Source organism: Esox lucius, chromosome 18 (assembly GCF_011004845.1).
Source record: "Esox lucius isolate fEsoLuc1 chromosome 18, fEsoLuc1.pri, whole genome shotgun sequence".
NCBI lineage: Eukaryota > Metazoa > Chordata > Actinopteri > Esociformes > Esocidae > Esox > Esox lucius.
The window spans coordinates 14,101,049-14,120,285 of NC_047586.1; the positions used below are offsets into that span (position 1 = coordinate 14,101,049).

The window sequence follows — 19,237 nt, forward strand, 5'->3', positions numbered from 1 at the left end:
GAACTGCAATCAAAGATACATGCCAAAATGTTGACTGTTTATTTAATTTTTAGAAAAAGTAATACATTTACTTGCACAGCTTCTTTCGCTCTGATCTACATAACAATGTCCATGTTGAACTAGGTATTTTGACAGTATCAGAGGAAGGAAATCTACATCCTCCTTCTCTTTGGGATGTAGGGCTGGTGAAGTCTTCTTTTCCAACACTTGTGTTAGTGGATGTTGCTGTTTGGCTGTTGGACATTGGTGTCTGGTTCGTGGTTGCCTGGATACCAGCTGTCTGGTTGGATGGCCAAAATTTCACTTTGTTCTGATGGGAGAATGACCATCAAGTAGCAGGTTTTGATGGGAAGAGCCAGACCGTTGTCTTGGTCGTACCTGATGATTGGCTTGGCCGGACTGTGTTCTTGCTAGTTAATGTTGATTGGTTGTTGTCCACAACATCAATATCCATAGGTTGATCATCTTGATTACAGGGGTATTTATTCTGACATAGACCAATGTTGTTATTATCTTTCTGGGGGTCCTCTGTCCAGTCCATGAAGTCATCCTGATCTCCTCCATTGCAGGAGTTTGACTGGATGGTGGCTGGAGCTGTGTTGGGCTGGTATATGCCAAACTAAATGTTGCCATTGTCCCTGTAAGTAAATAAATAAATACATTATAATCCCCTTCTAAAAGAATGCTGCTTAACACATTACAGGCGAACTAGTCTAGAGGAATGAGGTGGAGGGGTCCAAACTGGCTCAGATAATGGAGATAGTCCACTATTTTATGAAATGTAATGCAACTTATGAAGAGAAGTAATTTAAAGTAGTGTGACAGGTACATTGTTAAAGTGTCTTTAAATTATTTAAGTTATAAAATACTGCTTCCCTTTAGAGTACACTACTTTTGACCAGGGCTCTTTGATGTCTGTGACATCTTGTAGTCATGGAACGCCGAGATCAGAGGTCATTAGTCATTTGTTTAAACTTCACAGAAAATAAACAAATGCATTGAATTACATGTTCATTTCTAGTAGGTAATCAAGGGGTGTTGAAAACAGAAATTTGGCACAAAATAGTCAAAGTTGCTGTATTTTAAAAGTACTAAGGCCCAACCATGCAGGCTGGTATCAGTTTTCAATAACATGTTTGAATTCATTCGTTACCGTACATAACACCTACAATCATGGATATAATTTGTCCAGGCTGTTGGACACTTACCTCAAGCAGCTGGGCAAAATGCTTCCATAACCAATTACACACCGTCGAAAATCATGGAGGAAAGAACAATACAGTGACCATACAGACCATACAGTGCAAAACCTTCAATTTCAATAAGTGCTCCCTAATGTCCAAGTTGCCTCTCAAAAATGTCTATCCTTTCTACGGGACACCCGGTCGCACAGTTCACAGGTCCAAAATCATTCGAATAATGCTGTTCAGAATGTATTCATTTTGAATGGTTAGATTTATATGCCATTTGTGCATAATGTTTAATAGCATTCTTTTTCATAACAAACCAATGCATTTTACATACATTGTGGTTAAGGTAGTGTATGATTTCATTAAATAATTTAATTAGAATTGTTTTAACACCAATCAAAGTCAAACTATCGCAAACTGTTTGACTTGAAAAAACACAAAACATTTTTTTAAAGAGCCAATTGGGAGCCAAGTGAGCTGAGCTTAACGAGCCGGCTCACTGAAAAGATCCGAAATGCCCATCACTAATGTTTATTTCTCTTTCACAGCCTCCTCCCCATGCGGTCAAAGTTATTGGTCATCTGATGCCTGACAGCTAATAGGCTTTCCCGGGAAATTCACGACTAGCTAGCTTACTCTACTCGAATACAGCAAATACATCATAGATCACAACGTACGATACTTTTTTGATACACAATACTTTTGATAAAATATTTTAATAGTTTTGCAAAATGGCACGTTTTTATAATACTAATGAAGTACTCGAATTTGATTGTCTTTTCTCAGGTGACGAAGATCTATACGAAGATGGAAGAGATCCAGCTGAGGACATTTAAACAAATGTACCTATTCAGTATTGGGGTAATTATATGTTGTATTAATGGGCTATCCGTAAAGTGTGGTATTTATTTTATTAGTCAGATAAGGGAAAAAAGGAAGGCTACGTAGTTAGCGCGTTTCCTTATTATGTATTGATTGTTTAATTAATTTGTAAGTGAAAGTATACATTTACTCTGCTGTATTTATTTCAAATAAGAATATATTTATGAAATAAACACAGCTAAAATACATTAGAACAGTTCTGACTACTGAAGCGAACTCTCCTCCCCCAGCTAAATTAACTGTGTGTAGAAGGCTGTCCACCCCAGGCAGTCCGTCTCATGCCAACCAGAGACACGGGTTGGCATGAGACAGACCACACTCAACAGCACGGTCAAGAACACCACTCCATGCTCCAGAGCCTACAACTGAGCTTGCCAGGTGGTGGAAAACAGGGAAAGACAGTGATATGGACATGTACCACCAGAATTCTGCCCCAGCAGGACCCCTGGGGTGCAATTGGATTCAACTGAAGATCCTAGTCCCATAAACGTATTCAAGCTGTACTTTGATGAAAAGGTAGCAAAGACACTGTGTGACAACACTTATAATATGGCAACCAGGAATGTTGCTGCAGACTAAACATTTTTTCAAAGATTGTCTCCAATCAACCCCCTTGAGTTTTTGGGAATGCTGCTCTACATGGCAATTGTAAAGGTTCCAGCTGTGAAAGACTATTGGAGACAAAAAAATCTTTTTTACAGTGCCATTTCCTGCAACAGCAATGTCAAGGGGCCGGTTCAGTGTTATATCCTGGAACCTTCATATGAGCGACCCATTGCAAGATTTCCTAAATGACAGGAAAAGGGGGACAGCAGACTATGACACTTTATCTAGACTGAAGCCACTCATGGAATCAATCACAACGGCTCGCAAAGCCTTCTACCATCCACGCAAAAACATTTCTGCAGATGAGAGGATGGTGGCATCAAGGGCCAAAATAAGTATGAAGCAATACATGAAGGCCAAACCAACAAAATGGGTCTTCATTTTGTTTTAGCAGACTCCCACAATGGATGTACCACAGTTACATCCTGTACAAGGAGCTTTGCACTCAGACAGACTCCCGCCAAGTCGCACAGGAACTTTGTGCGGGTTGTCGTTGCAGGTTCCTGCACCAGCGAGACACACTGGGCATACCCCTCAGCAACCCTTGATCCAAGGCAACAACTGGATGCCTAAGATGTGTCAAATGCACCCAGGATGGAAAAATAAATCTCACTCCTTGGAAGTGCTTTGAATGTGATGTGCCGATCTGTCTAATTCTGGACAGGAACTGTTTCCACTTGTGGCACAAATAGTGGTTAGCCTCTAGTGTGCCAATTGAAAATGTCACTCCACTACAACACTACGCTACATGCACAAATATTTTTTTATACTAATAAATATTTTCCTTAATGCGTGTCCCCCAGGGAGATTGGTGTTTACAGTAAAGTTCTTTATAAACTTAATATCTGGTGTTAAAAAGCTAATTCATAATTGTTTGCATTTCTTTATATAATAAAGAAAACAAGAATTTCAACATGCATTTTTCATTTTTCTCTTCATGTTACATTACTACTCATGTTGGTGTCAGTAAGTCAGCAAGCACATCACACACTTGTAGGAGAGATTGTGCTGAATCCATAGAGCCCCAGCACTTGATGGTCCTCTTACAGAAATGCCTGTAGAAGTCGAAATGTCAAGGTAGTGACAAATGGCCAAAAATGCCTTAGGGCTCAGAGGGAAGCCGTTACAGTAATCAACCCAACTAGAGATAAAAGCATGCATGAGTTTCTCTTGGTCTTTTTGGGACACCAAGCACTTGATTCTGGCGATATCTTTAAGATGATTGAATGCTGTTTTGGTGATTGCTGTTGAATGTGAGTCCAAATTACCAAAAAAAGTTGCATATTGTATTTGCAATGTGGTTTTGTTACAGGCTGAACAGTATGCACGAGGGTCTAGGTTACGGTGGGCTTGCTGCCGAGGCCGTACAAACATATGGCTGGGCTCGGCCTTCTTCGTAAATCCCTTTGGGTCAGAGCTGGGGTGGAGGTCACACAGAATCACAAGACGTAAAACGCTGTAGTGCTTTCACAACCAAAATAAATGCACAGACAGGATGTGGTATTTTCAAACACAGATGTTCCTAAAGCAGGCTGGAAGCATTGCATAGTCAGTAAATTCATCAAATGCTTTGGTACATCCGTTTTAGTCTTCCTTATCCTGAAACCATGAGGTTCTGTATTGCTATTCTAAACTGGTTACTAATGCAATTAGAACAGTAACATAATTGGTTGTAATACCCGTGCTATAAATGGGTCTCCTATTAATTGGGTGGTTTGAATCCTGAATGGTGATTGACTGATAGCTGAGGTAAATGTATGCAATAAGGTACAGGAGCATGTGGTATATGGAGTTCCTGGACACAGTCTTAGCATGATATATTGGCAACATATCACAAACCCCTGAAATGCCTTTTCGCTCGTATAACCCAGTTACAGACACAATTAGAGCAGTTCAGTGATGTGTTGTCATGACCGTGGTGTACGGTCTCATACCGCATTTGAAAACAACTCACACATTGATGTTTAGAACTCCGCAGCCCAGGTAGTATCTTTGTGGAATGTGTACCATGCCATCTCTGAAGGGATGGGTGACACTTTACATTTTCACCCTTTTACACTACATATTTATATTTCTGACTCAAAACTTGCAACAAGTAGATAAAGTAAATCTTTATGCAAAAAAAATCTATACCTTTTATAATATTTTGATATTGACATCTAGAGGGTAGAAATAATACTGCAACCCGCAGTAATTTAACAAGAAATATATTTCAACCAAGACAGCTCACTGACGTGTCCAATTGGCGACTAGAGAAGCTTTGGGCAGCAACAAAGAAAGTAGTTGGGCTGGATTAAGCACACGTTATGCAATTATAAAGGGTGAAGAAAAAAAAAAATCCACTCTGCTTGACTAATAAGAACATCTGCAGGATGTTATCCCAGTTACTCATTGCTTTACTGGGCCAACTACTGGGACCATTTGTGATTTCACTGTGCAAGAATTCAGAAAATAATGTACTTTACTTTTGTAGTAATTTGAAATACACAGAACACAAAAAATTATGCTTTTTTAATCAACATATAATGAATTTTATATTTATTTTACAAACCAGTCATGACACACTGGCTTATAACCATAATATAGGCTTACACCCCATGTAGTAAAATGTTCTATGAAGTTGACTATATTTGAATATGCATACAATTGGTCTGTTTTTAGCATTTATCCATCAATGTAAAAGGTATGATTTCCTCATTTAAAAAGCAAGCTGTGCTGTTCATTACAAATGTGTTTAGACCCACTTTCTCTGCTTTTTTCACTAAAAAGGCAGTTTCCAGAGAATACAGAAGTGGCTATTGGAGTGAAAAGGTTAGCATTAATTGTCTATTATATCCAAGTTTAAGCTGTCATAGGATGCTGACAGTATATTCATCTACATAAGAATGATTAATCCATGTGAAATCAGTGCTCTGTCTGGTGTTTAGGCAGGTGGGGGTCAGGAATGGTCCACTACTTGGTGAGGCAGGGTGGTATTTATGGAGGGACCAATGCCGTTGCTACTGGGTTTGTCTTTGCCTTTCATGAAAAAGGTTAGTAGTTCCCCCTTTCCTTTCACAAAGATGGGGCCTCGCCGAACAAAACGAAATCCATACTCCTTCAGGATGTCATAGCATTCCTCCACCACCTGAGGGCAGCACATTATAGGGTAACAAATGACTGGTAAACATTTGACATTAAAGGACACAGGGCAAAAGCACAGTCCATCAAGATTGAAGACGGGAAAAGACAGGTATGGAAAAAGAAGAGTAAAGAAAGAGATGTGTGGAATATAACTTGGTGGTCAAGAGCACTGGGCCTTTAAACGAATGGTTACTGGTTCTAATCCCTGTTGAGACCTTGAGCAATGTAATTAAAACCGTAAAACATCCATGCTACCTGGATGTTGCCCATCACCCCCGTCGACTCCATTCTGCTGGCTACGTTGACTGTGTTGCCCCAGATGTCATAGTGAGGTTTACGGGCACCGATCACTCCGGCCAACACCGAGCCCTTGTTCAGGCCTAAGGGGAAGAGACATGTCAGGGCAGGCAGAAAGACACGCGGTCGTAAAAGGACACTGACAGACGCACGCACATACCGATTCGTAGCATGAAGTTGTTGAAGGACTGGTCGTTGAGCTTGGTGAGAGTGACCTTCATGGCCATGGCAAAGTCTGCCAGGTCGGCTAAATGCTGCCAGCACTCCAACAAAGACTGGTCCTCTATCTGTTGAGGAGGAATATAGCCATAAAGTAATCACCATGGTGATCATCATCATCATCAGTCACCATCGTAGTATTAAGTTTAACGGAGCAAAGGTCTAATGTTAGTTACCGGGCGGTTGCGGTATCCGTTGGTGTTGCTCTCAGGCGTGACTCCGGACGCAGCCATGTAGGTACTGCCTATAGTCTTGATCTTAGTGATGGAGCGGAACTCATCCCTGTCTAACAACTGAGCAATGATATGGAGTTATGAAGTTACTGTACTAACACACACACGCGCGCATACACCCTGGGTTCAAATTACTCACACTGTCGAAGTCTGAGATGATCTCATTGAGGATCCTCAGACACTCAATTCCTCCATTGTTGATACCCTCCTCAGTGTAGAAGTCTGAGAAGTTGGGGATAGAGGCAAACATCACTCCTATCTCGTCATACGACTGGCTGTACAGCTCCTGCAGAGGGCAAAAAAACCTGACTGTTAAGGGAAACAACTCACTGTATTTATTTCCACACCTTCTCTTTTAGTCGCAGTCCTTTCTTTGTATTTTTACTCTACTCTCACATCGTCTCTCTTCTTAGTGCCCAGGAAGTGTTTGGCAACGTGTTCGGGCAGCATGTTGGTGACCAGCGCTTCATTCCATCGCCTCATCTCAAACACCCGCTCCTTCTGGTCATGTACCTCAATCTTCCACAGGAAGAGCTTCCGTGACTGCCTCTCCACCTGGGCCAGAGAAAGGAGGCGGGAGGAGAAGGAAGTGAAAAAGAGACTCGGTAACAACATCAAGTATTTCTCACTTTGTATTGTTTAGAAATTAGAGGCTGACTCAGTTTGGATTAATCACGAGATCATTTGTTATTCTTCACTAATTAGGGGCTGATGTTCCTCAAGGAGGTTCAGTAGGAGGTGACTCACATGTCTGGCAAAGTAGTAGAAGCATAACATCATAACAATGACCATCACGGTCATCAGGTACTTGGACGGGACAATAGAAATCCTGAGACAGAGGAGAACATAATGCCAATCTACAGCTTTCACAGTTCACTTTCCACTGTAACTGACATACAGACAACAGAAACCCATTCCGGCCATAACAGAAGGCGTCACGGTCCTTCACCTGTAGCTGGTGAATCGTATGATGTCATACACGTCGTAGATGTCCCTCCAGCAGTAGATGTTGACGATGCCCGTTGTCACGACCACCAGCAGCATGAGACCCAGCTTGACCAGGTGGCTGATCTGCACTAGCATGACGGTGGCCACGAGTGACAGCACCGCCATGTAGCTGTAGTGTTTGGGGTTGTCGGCACAGCCCCTATCGCCTAGCGACTGCAGGGTGAGGCCCATGCTGGTGTTGAGGAGCAGAACCGGAGACTGGACACAGCTCAGCTAAGTCAAGAGGGGTTGGTGTCAAAGAAATGTTACATTGATGAATGCGGGCAACATTACCATAATGGCGTGCTTTAACTCCCCTGCCAGAAACCCCATAAAAAAGAATGTAATGGATCTCCTTGCTCTGACTCACATTTTGCCTCAAACTGAAATGTTTCACCATTTTCTTTTCAAGAAAACCAGGCCTGTCAGTAAACCACAAAGCAATCTCATAAATAATAGAATTTTTGAGTTTTTACAGAGAAAATGAGGTCCACCAAACAATAAACTTATAAATAAATGTTTACAAAACTCTGTCAACACAGAAACGCTGTCTCTGACCGAAATGAATATCCAACTAAGCTGTGACAATTGTTTGGAGTTTGGGACAGCAACTACTGTACGTGAGCTTGAAACAGCATTATAGACACTTTCCTGGGATTTCCTGGGATCACCTTACCTTCTAAATACTCCTGAAAAACAGTTTGTGTAGGGTTTTTTGAGAGTACTGGCTTTTAATTGAGAGATTTCAACCATATTGTACTTTTTTTTTTTTTTTGTAAAATCTAGATCCTACCCCAGAACCTTTGGGATCCACCCTCGTCTCACAAATCAGATTACAACCCCAACGTTTCTGAGGATGCATAAGAATCTTACGGTACAACCCATAAACACACAACATATCATTTCCAGAACGTGTCGGAAACTAAAGCCATTTAAAGCATCACCTGGGTACCATTGTAATACCAGTGGCTCCGAACTGACTAACCATCTCTGTAACAGTGATAATTCCCAGTGTTCCTTATGTCTCCTGACATCTAGTGGTGCCACCGTGTCAGAAACCTAAATAGAAGTTCTAACAGGCTCTGTCTCCAGCATGACGGAAAAGGCGGTGAAGTGTGTAACAGGCAGTCCCTGAGGGGCCCTACGCATGAAGCATTAGGCAGTGAGACAGGCAGCAAGTCTCTGTAATGGACCCCTATGGGATAGGTACTCAGACGCATCCAGCTCAGAAGGCACTGAGCAGTGTGATGGCAACAAAAACACACACACTCGAAGAGTCTCACCATATCGGCAATCTCGGCCATGGTTAAAACAAAGATGGCTGCCATCGCCCAGGTGTTCCGTGCCCAGCGGGTTCGATCGATCCACATCGAGAATGATACAAGCCTCTTAGAGAACACCTTTTAGACAGACACATGTACACCCATTGTCATTATCACCATCATCCCCATAACGATTTCATCAACATCCCCATCAGACAGGACTCACCAGAGGGAAGGTGGCAGCCATGGAGCAGACAGTGAGAATGAGCAGCAGCACCTCTCCAATGGCCAGGGTCACATAGTTCACCACCAGCCTGTCAGACAGGGAACCCATCCCATTAGTGTCATGTCCTTAGTATGTGGAATTCTTTATTTGGCATGTTACAATATGTATGTAAAAGTGCAGTTCTGAGCGTGTTGAATATAGTGTTAGTATGTGTGAACTTACATGGGGTCTATGAAAATCTCCATGACTGCAGTAAAAACGAGGACCAGGCAGCTACAGCAGAAAGCTACACCACTCTGCCTCTCCTTCTCGGCAGAATAACGGCCCTCCAACTCACTGTCCACAAACTGCAGGGACAGGGGGTTGGTGCGACGCTCCTCCACGCTGATGGGGAGACGCAGGAGAGAGTACCAGGATGATCACATGGGTCGTTCTGCCTTTGGCACGCCTTTCAAATTTCAACTGGAAATGGCGCACCAATGGTGAATTTTCAAAAGCCTTTGAAAAGTAATTTCGGAAGATGATCATGTCATCAGTGATTCATTTCAAATGTCTGTCTCCAATCTCGAGGAACTCTTGTTTTAATACGCTGACAATATTCCTATGAACATCTAATAATCAAATCAGTGCTAAATATGAGGCATTTTCAGATGTCTGGTGGCTGAAACATTTGCGGCATTACATGTTCTACACAAATGTTTTAGCTCTTCATGTTAAAATGAAGTGAAATGAAAGATGTTATTGACCAAGTGGAATGAGCCATATGCTTTTCCCTCTGGTTTGCTTTGCCCCCCAGGTGTGCCGTTTCCCTCCCCCTCGTCTCCCCTCTCACATCTCTTCATTCTCTCTGTCCAGCAACTCCAAGTGCAGCAGTCTGTTCAGCTCCTGTTCACTCTCTCTGGCGTCCACCTTCACGTCTATATGATGCTGAGGGCTTGTCACCTAGGCAACACAGGTCAGAGGTCATGGATAGGCTCACAGTGAAATCCACACAATTAGCAAAGGGTAGTAGAACTTAGAGAGCAAATAATGGAAGACAGACGTTATATGCACGCCGTGACCAGTGTATTAAGTCCATCTAGTGCCAGGTTAGACTGGGTTTCCAGCAGAACAGCCTGAATTCTTTGGGTCCAGGAGACTTCCAACAGAAACATTTCCCAGGGACTGTAGTCCATGCTGCTGCAATAGTATCACAAAGTTGCAGCAGATTGGCCGGGGGTACATTCATGCCCGACCAAACCATCAGGGTCCTCAGGAACTGTGAATGGCTTGGTTTGGTTTTCATCAGACACGAGCGGAAGTGGTGGGCCAGTCCACTTGCAAAAGCCAACCCATGACCAGGAGTCGTAAGTCGTGGGTTCTGATGTTCCTCCACACCACTGTTATACTGTGGTGCTACGATCATTATTGGGTCGGTTGTGGCCCAGCTGGTAGCTTGCACAATAGTTCCCATTCTCCCGCTACTGCCTCTTCTCAACAATCCTGTTTTCCCAAAGGGCCGCTGCTGACTGTCATAGTTTGCTGCACCGTCCTCTGTTAACTCGTAACACTGTTGCGCCTGAAAAGCCCAGGACGGCAGCCGCTTTCTGAGATTCTGAGCACTCCACAGTTCATCCACAGTAATGAAATGCCTCAGTGCCTGTCTGCCTCATATAGCAAACCAAGGCCACAAGGCTCGCTGGCTCTAGGAGAGATCCGTTTTCGTGACCTGGGTGGTGAGCATGGCCTCTGAGTGAATACACACCTGCGTGTTAACACCTTGTCGGGACTCTGTAGGCTTGGCCCGGACTGAGCCAACACTTCCATTGGTCTCTGTGGTGTAAATCAACTGGGGAGAGTCGCCCTTCTGAAAATAAAGGACAGTGGAGAGACAGAGGCTGTAACATGAAAAATGAAATGCACAGAACCAGGCCAGACAAAAAAAAAAAAAGAGGCTGTTACTCACCAGCCCGTTTAGGACGTTGACCTGGGTGGTTTCCTTGTTGACCAGCACCAGATAGGTGTCAATGCCTTTCTCCAGGAGGTACTCACACCTCTCCCCTCCATTGCCAGGCTCCAGGTCAAACTCTCCGTGCAGACACTCCTTGGTGCTCTGGGAGATGTGGACACGGCTGTGGAACGAACACACACGCACGCACGCACGCACGCACGCACACACGCAGTCTACCCTCTTGGCACTGTGACACTCGTGAAAAGAGCTCTGTTGCTGTATTTCTCTTACCCAGGTATCCCTCCTGACTCCATCTTGTTGGCCACGGTGACATCAGTGGACCAGACATCAAACTGCCACCTCCTCTGCCCCAGAACCCCTCCCAGCACGGTGCCCGTGTGAACCCCCACACGCATGTCCACCTCCGTCTTGGTCTTTTCCCGCACATACCTGAGGAGGGGCGGAGCTCAGTTTCCATTTTGGCTTCCTATAGTTCCACACTTCCTCATTACCCCTCAAGCTCGCCCTCACTTACGAGATGGCGTCCACCATGGCCAAGCCCATCCTGATGGAGCAGGCAGCGTGGTCCGCGCGGTAATCCGGCAAGCCGCAGATGCAGTAGTAACAGTCTCCCAGGATCTTGATGCGTAACTGGTGGTGTCTCTGTATGGACGGAGGGCGGGTTAGGCACGATACGGATGGAAATGTGTGAGGCGCCTTGTGTGTTATGCCACTGTGTTTTTGTGAAAGAAATGAGAAGGGAGTGTCCGTGAGGGGGGAAAGCTTGGTGGTCAGATGATTAGGTCGAATAGCAAAAGAGAGAGAGAACAACAGGAGGAGGGACAAAGCAAGGCAGAGAGAGACACTCACGTCAGCTAACTTGTCGAAACGGGCAAACAGTTCGTTGAGAAGCTTGACCAGCTCCTGCGCGCTACACGCTGAAGAGAGCTGGGTAAAGCCCACAATATCAGCAAACAGGATACTGTCAGAGACAGAGAAAAGAACAGAGGAGATAATAGCTTTAACGGTTAGCTCAATATCCATGTTGAGAATACTGATTTTTGCCATGAGGTACTGGGAGTATTTTGTGAACGTATTGGTTTCCATCAACACCGTCTGACCTCACGTTCTCATGGCGATACATGTACATAGTGTTAAACTGCTGCTGCTGCTGTACTCCGTTCTGGTTGGCTTGTTTCTTCAGGCCCGCCAGCATCTCTACTGCTATGTGTTTGGGCAGAATGGACAGCAACAACTCTTCCTGCACACACAGAGACAGACGGCGTGTATGTGTGGGTTTGTCCACTGTGGGTGCTGTGTGAAAGACTACTGTCTGTGAGAATCCTCGCTGGGATGTGTTGCCATGGCAATGTGAAGCAACCAGATGTGTTCTGATTGGCTGGCTGCGCCGTCTCCCAGAAGCCTTCACACTCTGGCACGGTGGGAATTGTCTCCCCTCTCTCTATGCTCTAGAAACAGTGGCATTAAGAGACAAGCATAACAGGGAACAGAGGATGCAGGGAACGATATCTGGCTCATCAGGTGTGTGAATGAGTCAAGCTAGTTCATGTTGTGTTCTGTTGCCTTTTATTTACTGCCAACAACCATTCCCTTCAGGAAGTCTTTTGCCTTCTGCCTGGCCGTTCATGTAAATAAATGAGTATTCCTTAATTCATTGACTTGCCTGCTAAAATAAAGGTAAATTACAAAATAATAAAGTTACAGTAAAGACAAAGAACTAATAGAAATAGGCAAGGAATATGAAAAATAATGACAAAGACAGAGAAGAAAAAGAGGTTCAAGAGATGGAGAGAGTCATTACCCTGGTTCCAGACCTGTGCCTAGTTCAGAATGTATGGCCAATTAGAGGCACCCAACAGTCACACAACCTCAACGACATATCCGCTGTCTAATCAGACCCCATTAGTCCAGAGACAACAGACTATAATTAAAGGACAACTGGGTGTTCCAGCACTCTGTTCTGCTGACAGCTAGAGGTGACAGGCCAGCGCTAAAAGGGCACTGGGTTAAGGATGGGGCATCAGGGCGCGTGGGGGTGTACGCACGCACACACACACACACACACAAGTTTGTACAGCTACCCTCATGGGGTCCAGAAAATAGAAATTGCATGCTCCCTTGCCCTAATCTTAACCCTAAACCTAACCCTTAGCCTAAACCTAACCTAACCCAAACCGTAACCTCAATAAAGTAACATTTATGCTTTACCTAGATGTAATGCCTAACCTTAACCCTAAACTTAACCAAAAACACCTGAAAGAAACCCAATTCTAACTATAAGATAAATTGTAGGTTTGACCCTAAACCTAAACCTTGAGCCGGAAATGTACTTTTGCCTCACGGGGACCGGCAAAAGGTCCCAATAAGTCAAATTTTTTCGGGTTTTACTATACTCATTCGGACATTTGGTCCCCATGAGTTTAGTAAGACCTAAAACACACACACACACCTACCTACCTGCTGGGTACTCTGTTCCTCCAGGGTCAGTTTCACTTCAAGTGATTGGCGGGCCTCCAGGAACGCTGTTCGGTACTTCCTGTCGGCCATGTAATATGACATCACGCCCAAGGTCACTGCACACAGGTACAGCACCCAGTTAGCCAGGAGCTGGAGGGGTGGGACAGATCGGGTTGGGGGGGGGTTGAACATATTACCATGTGAGTCCTGACGAACTGAGGATGTGAAGGGTCCATTGTGTTGCTAACCTTAAGTAAGGACAGTGGGAAAGTTGAGCAATGGTTTTCTTAAAAGGTGTCTACCCTCAGCTGCCTACCCTCAGGTGTCCCATACATCCGTGCACACCCACCTGCCCTAAACTGGCACACTGTGGCAAATGAAAGACGACTAGTTGAGTTTGGTGTGTGTTCACTGTGTTGTATGATGCTTGAGGTCACATGTATCATGGACTTTAAACTGCCTGAACAGGGGCAACCCTGTCCTCCCTCTCACTCAGTCTGAGGCAAGACAATAGACTTGGCGTTCCTAACGCAAATATTTCCCCTCATGCCCCCCACCACGCTAAAATCTCTGGGCTATAGTTGAAACAGCTCATCTGGTGCTCACACATACACATTTTGCCTGTACACTTCACTCCCAACCTCTGCCCATGTCCACTGTGACCTTACCTGTCTGAGGAGTAAACCTCCCTGCAGGCTTTCCTGTTGGGTCTGTGCGATGGTGACCCCAAGAACCAGAGTATGCATCCCACAGGACAGGGCTGTGAGTAGCAGTAGAGGGACCAGAGTCACTGGCAGTGTCAGGAAGCAAGAGAAGCTGAAAAAGACCTGCCATCCCGTTGCATCACTAGCCTCAGGGAAACGCTGGTAGTTCAGCCCCAGATAGCACAGCACGTGAATGGCTATCATCACCCAGAGTATGTATGGTACTGAACTAAGCGCAAGAGGCGCAGCGGGGAGCTTGCGCAGCCAGCACAGTGTGTAGAGTACAATGTCCGCGGCTAGGCCAACTCCAGCCACCACGAGCATTGCAAGTTTGTCCGTCGTGTACACCACCGCACACATGATGATAACGTAACAGTTAAAAAGCGCGGCAAAAGCCACCAGCACACGAAGCGTCTCCTGTCGCTGCCGTCGGAAGTATACCTGGTAGAGCCGCTCAAGGGACTCTGGAGCAAAAGTAATACGCATGACGCGCGGCAGGCACACACAGCAGCCGGAGTTGCGCACGGTCACCTCGTGCGTACGACCTGCCCCGTGGCCTTGTTCCGATGGGATGTCGGCCGAACATTCCCCAGGATCTTCTACATACGTGGTGTTAGTGCAAACCCGATTTTGAGACATATTGGCTCCGGAGTTTGTCACTGTGAAATGAATCCGTAATCCTTTTCTCCAATTGGCGCTTGATCTTCCTGGAGTTTACTGGCAGGCAGGGATTATTTTGTTTCAGTGATCCATTGAGGTGTCACTATTGGCAAGGCCTGTTATTAAATGTAATAATGACATCCCCACAGTCGGCTATAAGTCTCCGTGATTCGCAATCACGTCACACCCTGTCCCTCGTCATTCAAAGACCAGACAATCGCAATTCATAAAACGCAAGATAATGAAAAGCACATGTTTTACTTGAATTAAACATAATTCTGTTGGATTGTATTTCGTAAAGCATGATTAAAGGTCTATCAGGGGCTTCATCAAATTTGACACGGCCCCGCTTAAAGAAAAAATGTCCATTGTTATGTAATCTCTGTAAAAGGATAATGTGATACTTCACGATGTCTCTTTCCCGGTACCAGACCACAGAGTCATTATCAGTGCGCTACGGTCCTCCACGGTTGCCATGGCGAAACATCACAATCTCACAGTGTAGAGCGTCATAAAATTCAATAATCCTCGGTTTTACTTTTATAAAGATCATACGTATTTTGTTCATCCCTTTGGCTTCGATGGAAAACCTAAAACGTGTTCTAATTGGCGAAAACTTTGTAAAGATTTGTAAAATTCACATGATCATAAAATACTGACATGATCATAAAGCACAAATCCATTTTAAATAAGCAATATTACCAATGTACCTATTAACATTTCAATCTTAGTGCAAATCAAAGTAAAAATTTAAAACAGTTTTATTTAGCTGTAAGAACTGTAATTTCCTAAAATGTAACAGATCAAGATTAAGTCAAATATCCAACATATTCCATAAATACTTACAATTAACTTTAGATCAAGACTGTCAAAAAAATATCAAACGCATCATACATTTCCTTCCTCTTGATGTCAAAATGATCCTTTAAATTGAACTCTTTCAAGCTCAAATAGACAAATGTTCATTGTTCTTCCTAATCTCTGCCCGCTTTCCTCTCTCCCCAACAGACAATTCTTCATTCAGTGTTGCTAACACAGTTGAAACCAAATTAGATACTGGGTTGTTATTGTGTCTTAAGGAAGGAATGGAGGTTCAGGTAGGCAGCTGGGGAATGGAGAGAAAACAGATAGCTATAGGGCTAGCTTCTACGCGCACACACACACACACACACACACACACACGCGCGCACACACACACACACAGTGTGTGTGTGCCGTAAATCACTGTCTTAGTGTCATAATCCACATGTAGTTTTTCCCAGTACCACTAGTGCAGCTCCCAGTACCCCCACGGTCCCCAGTGTCCCCAGGGCAGCTGTCCCCAGTGCTGCAGCTCCCAGGGCCCCCGCTCCGAGAGGGGCAGCTGCCGCGGTTACCGTTTCCATGCCAATCCCTCTCATCAGACTGGTCCCTATGAGGACCTCACCCCTGAGCTTTATGTGCGTGTGGAACGGACTCCGTGGTGCACCCAGTAGGAAGGCCCCCACTGCAACAAGGGCCACTGTTATTACTTCAGCTGGTCCTCGAATGTCATTTACCAGTGCTAGACCCTGCAAGCCCAGCACGGTACCTACTGCCACAGAGCCTAGAACTACTAGTGTAGACTTAATGGTTCTGAACTCTGAAGCAACACTCGCTGCGCCCAGTGACACTCCTGCAGCTGTGGCCCCCCCTAATAACCCGCCAATGCTGCCCTCCGACCCCAGCAAAGAGCATGCTGGGACACTGAGTCTTAGGGCCGATGACGTCACTGCCGCTGCCACAGACACCCTTGCTGCCCCCTCTGGTCCCAAACTCACCACCACCACTGTTCCCAAGGCAGCTCCCAGCAGCCCTGCAGCCAGCGTCCCAACCCATAGGACTGACTCCAGCATAACCATAACCTCTGAACCCGAACTGCTGGCCCTCCCTGTAACAACTCCCATAGGGAACCCCACTATTGCCACGACAACAATGTACAGCAGTAACCGCTGGGACCATTTTCTGTGTCCGTTGTCTCTCCGGCGGGTTCTCTCCGATAGGGCCTTCAGTAGTGCGCAGGCAGATGAGGCAGCAATGCCCATAGTGAACAGTCCTGTGAGGACACCCATGCAGCCCAACACCACACTGAGGTGAAGAGCCGAGAAGATAACAGAGAGAACCGCCGTCATCTCATTCACATGGGTGTATGGGTACACCAACAGGACCATGACACACTGGACCAGGAAGTGGGCTGGCACAGGAAGGGCACTTGCTAGTGTTCCAGTTGCCATGGCTCCTACCGCCATGGTGATCCCTACGGCAATCTCTGGCCATCTTGCTCTTGCTTCACCTTCCCTCCTCATCAGTTGCATCGCATTGGAGGCCAGAAGAAGTCCGACTCCCAAGGACACCAACGCTGTGGTGAACACCAGGCACGCGGCCACAGCTGCCACCCCAGCCACGCCAACCCGTCCTGCCGCCCGTACTGCCGTTATCATAAGTGTCCCATTTTGGGGCAGAACGGGTTCAGCTGCAGCCCTGGCCGTCACTCCGAGGGCAAACCCAGCCACGGCGCTCCTCAGCACAACCGCCAACCCCCTGACCATACCTAGAAAGAGAGTGACAGAACATTGACCACCAGGTGTGTGTAAAGGTCAACATTATCTGAAAAAGCTATAAGGTGAATAGATACATTTCCTACAGACAGTGTTTAACACCCAGTTCACAATTACATTGTAGTCAGTAGGAATGGTGGCTCAGTAAAATGTGCAGTGGCAGAAATGTGTCTTGAGCCACACACACGTTATAATCTTTGGGTTTTGATTTAAATTACAGCTGTTTGCTAAGTTATTTGATTTAATGTGTGAGATGAACAAATTAAATAATTGCTTGCAGAACAGCGTCATCGGCTGTATAACCATGGGGTTGCAACCCATCAGACCTGAATTACAAGATGACCAATTTTTATGCAACATAACAAAAAACATGTTTTTGATGGAGTCAACTGCATGCACAGGATGATTAAAAATAAGTCCAATGGTTAACATGGGTGAACTATTCCTTGAAGCAAACGTGTACTCCTGATCATTAAGCATTTAACCAGTAAGCAAAACATTGCGATCCATGAGCCTGCAACGTAAGAGCATCTGTTAAATGACTAAAATGTAAATGTTAGGTTTGGCATAAGAGGTTGAATACTTATTCAGGCCAATCATCAAAAGTTTAATTTGATTAATTAACCAAATGTTTACATTGTGTTGATTGGTGACAATATCTTTATTTAAAAATATGTTAAAAAGGCAGTTGAATACTTTCTCAGGGCACTTTATCTACCTCTGTGGAATGCAGTAACACGTATGTGGAGTAGAAATATAGCATATCTCTTCCTAGTGAAGACAACACAGTCACGCGAAACAGAAACTGACACTGCAACGCACCTACCGCTTTCAGAAATTCAAAACGAAGAGTGGCTGAATTAAGAGAAAAGTCAACAAACAGCCCATTTACAGGCCATTGATATTCTATTCTACTGAAAGTAAATAGCTCTCATCTGAATTGTCATTCAGGTCTGTTAGCTCCATCGTTTGTTGTTAGAATAAAATAAGCAACATACTCAACTATTGGATAGAAGGAAATATGTGCTAATACATATACAGAGACGGCAAACAAGGCAGAGAAAAGTACAAATCAAAGTTAGTGTTCAACTACATAGGTTTTCGCCTGACTTTCTTACCCTGGTCTGTCCTTGCCATAACAGCTATGCTATAGACTTCCTGTCTTTAGCTCCACCTCTAGGAATCTCATTACGTGACGTACACCGCATTTTCAACCCCTGTAACTAATACTTACTAGTATAATGTCCTGTTTTTCTTGTAATCAAAGTGTTGTTTCAACCATTGACTAATGTCATCTGAGCCACATTTGTCTGCATTCAAGACGGAATGATGCATTCATTTGAAACTGATTCTAACAGGGCTGATACTTCCTGGTCATAAATGCGAAATGCAAACGAAAGAAAATACAGGCTGTTCTGTACGTCACTTAAATTGGATTTAAATTAATATATCATTATTTGTCTGAACGGTAAACACATTGAACTAATTCCCTCTTTCGTGGACATTTCCACGTAAGACACCTTAATTACAGAGTATTTTAGACATGTAAGATAGGCTACATAACATTTTGATGAAATAAAAAAAAAAATCTGGTCTCCAGTGTGGAGCCACGCATGTGCATAGCCCGGTTTGTTACCACTTGATTACACGTTTTTATGGTTGAACTATCGTATTTTGGGGGGAGAAAGTACATCGTTACACAGACCACCGCCTATAGTTCAACAAGTATCAAGTGACAACGCTCATACGACTACGTCGAAACCAAGAGTTTCAAATTATCTGCAATAGTGCGTTTCACTATATGAGGTAGATGTACAGAGACGAAGCAACCGGCCACCCCTTTTTGTGTCAGCTGACAACAATT

At 44.6% G+C, this 19,237-nt stretch overlaps 1 protein-coding gene and 1 long non-coding RNA gene across 3 annotated transcripts; one reads left to right on the top strand and one right to left on the bottom strand.

The window, feature by feature from the left end:
- Nucleotides 1-11: 11 nt before the first annotated feature.
- Nucleotides 12-18,568, bottom strand: LOC105017622 (adenylate cyclase type 3-like). 2 transcript variants are annotated; one of them, XM_034287891.1, is made up of 21 exons: nucleotides 18,492-18,568; nucleotides 14,102-17,366; nucleotides 13,434-13,583; nucleotides 12,077-12,216; nucleotides 11,826-11,937; nucleotides 11,491-11,618; nucleotides 11,247-11,405; nucleotides 10,971-11,136; nucleotides 10,770-10,871; nucleotides 9,858-9,967; nucleotides 9,248-9,409; nucleotides 9,026-9,113; nucleotides 8,821-8,937; nucleotides 7,500-7,771; nucleotides 7,298-7,379; nucleotides 6,947-7,105; nucleotides 6,690-6,836; nucleotides 6,494-6,610; nucleotides 6,259-6,385; nucleotides 6,057-6,181; nucleotides 12-638 (listed from the first exon to the last, which is right to left on the bottom strand). In XM_034287891.1, the coding sequence occupies exons 2-21, from the start codon at nucleotides 14,774-14,776 to the stop codon at nucleotides 546-548; spliced, it is 3,231 nt and encodes a 1,076-aa protein (XP_034143782.1). In that variant the 5' UTR covers nucleotides 14,777-17,366; nucleotides 18,492-18,568; the 3' UTR covers nucleotides 12-545. The 2 variants fall into 2 exon arrangements, with proteins under 2 accessions (XP_034143782.1, XP_010880642.2); XM_010882340.4 differs by lacking the exon at nucleotides 12-638 and adding an exon at nucleotides 5,179-5,805.
- LOC109616880 lies at nucleotides 1,780-3,825 on the top strand. The gene is made up of 3 exons (XR_002198164.2): nucleotides 1,780-1,863; nucleotides 1,977-2,051; nucleotides 2,303-3,825. It is a non-coding gene; the product is annotated as an uncharacterized LOC109616880 (long non-coding RNA).
- Nucleotides 18,569-19,237: the final 669 nt, after the last annotated feature.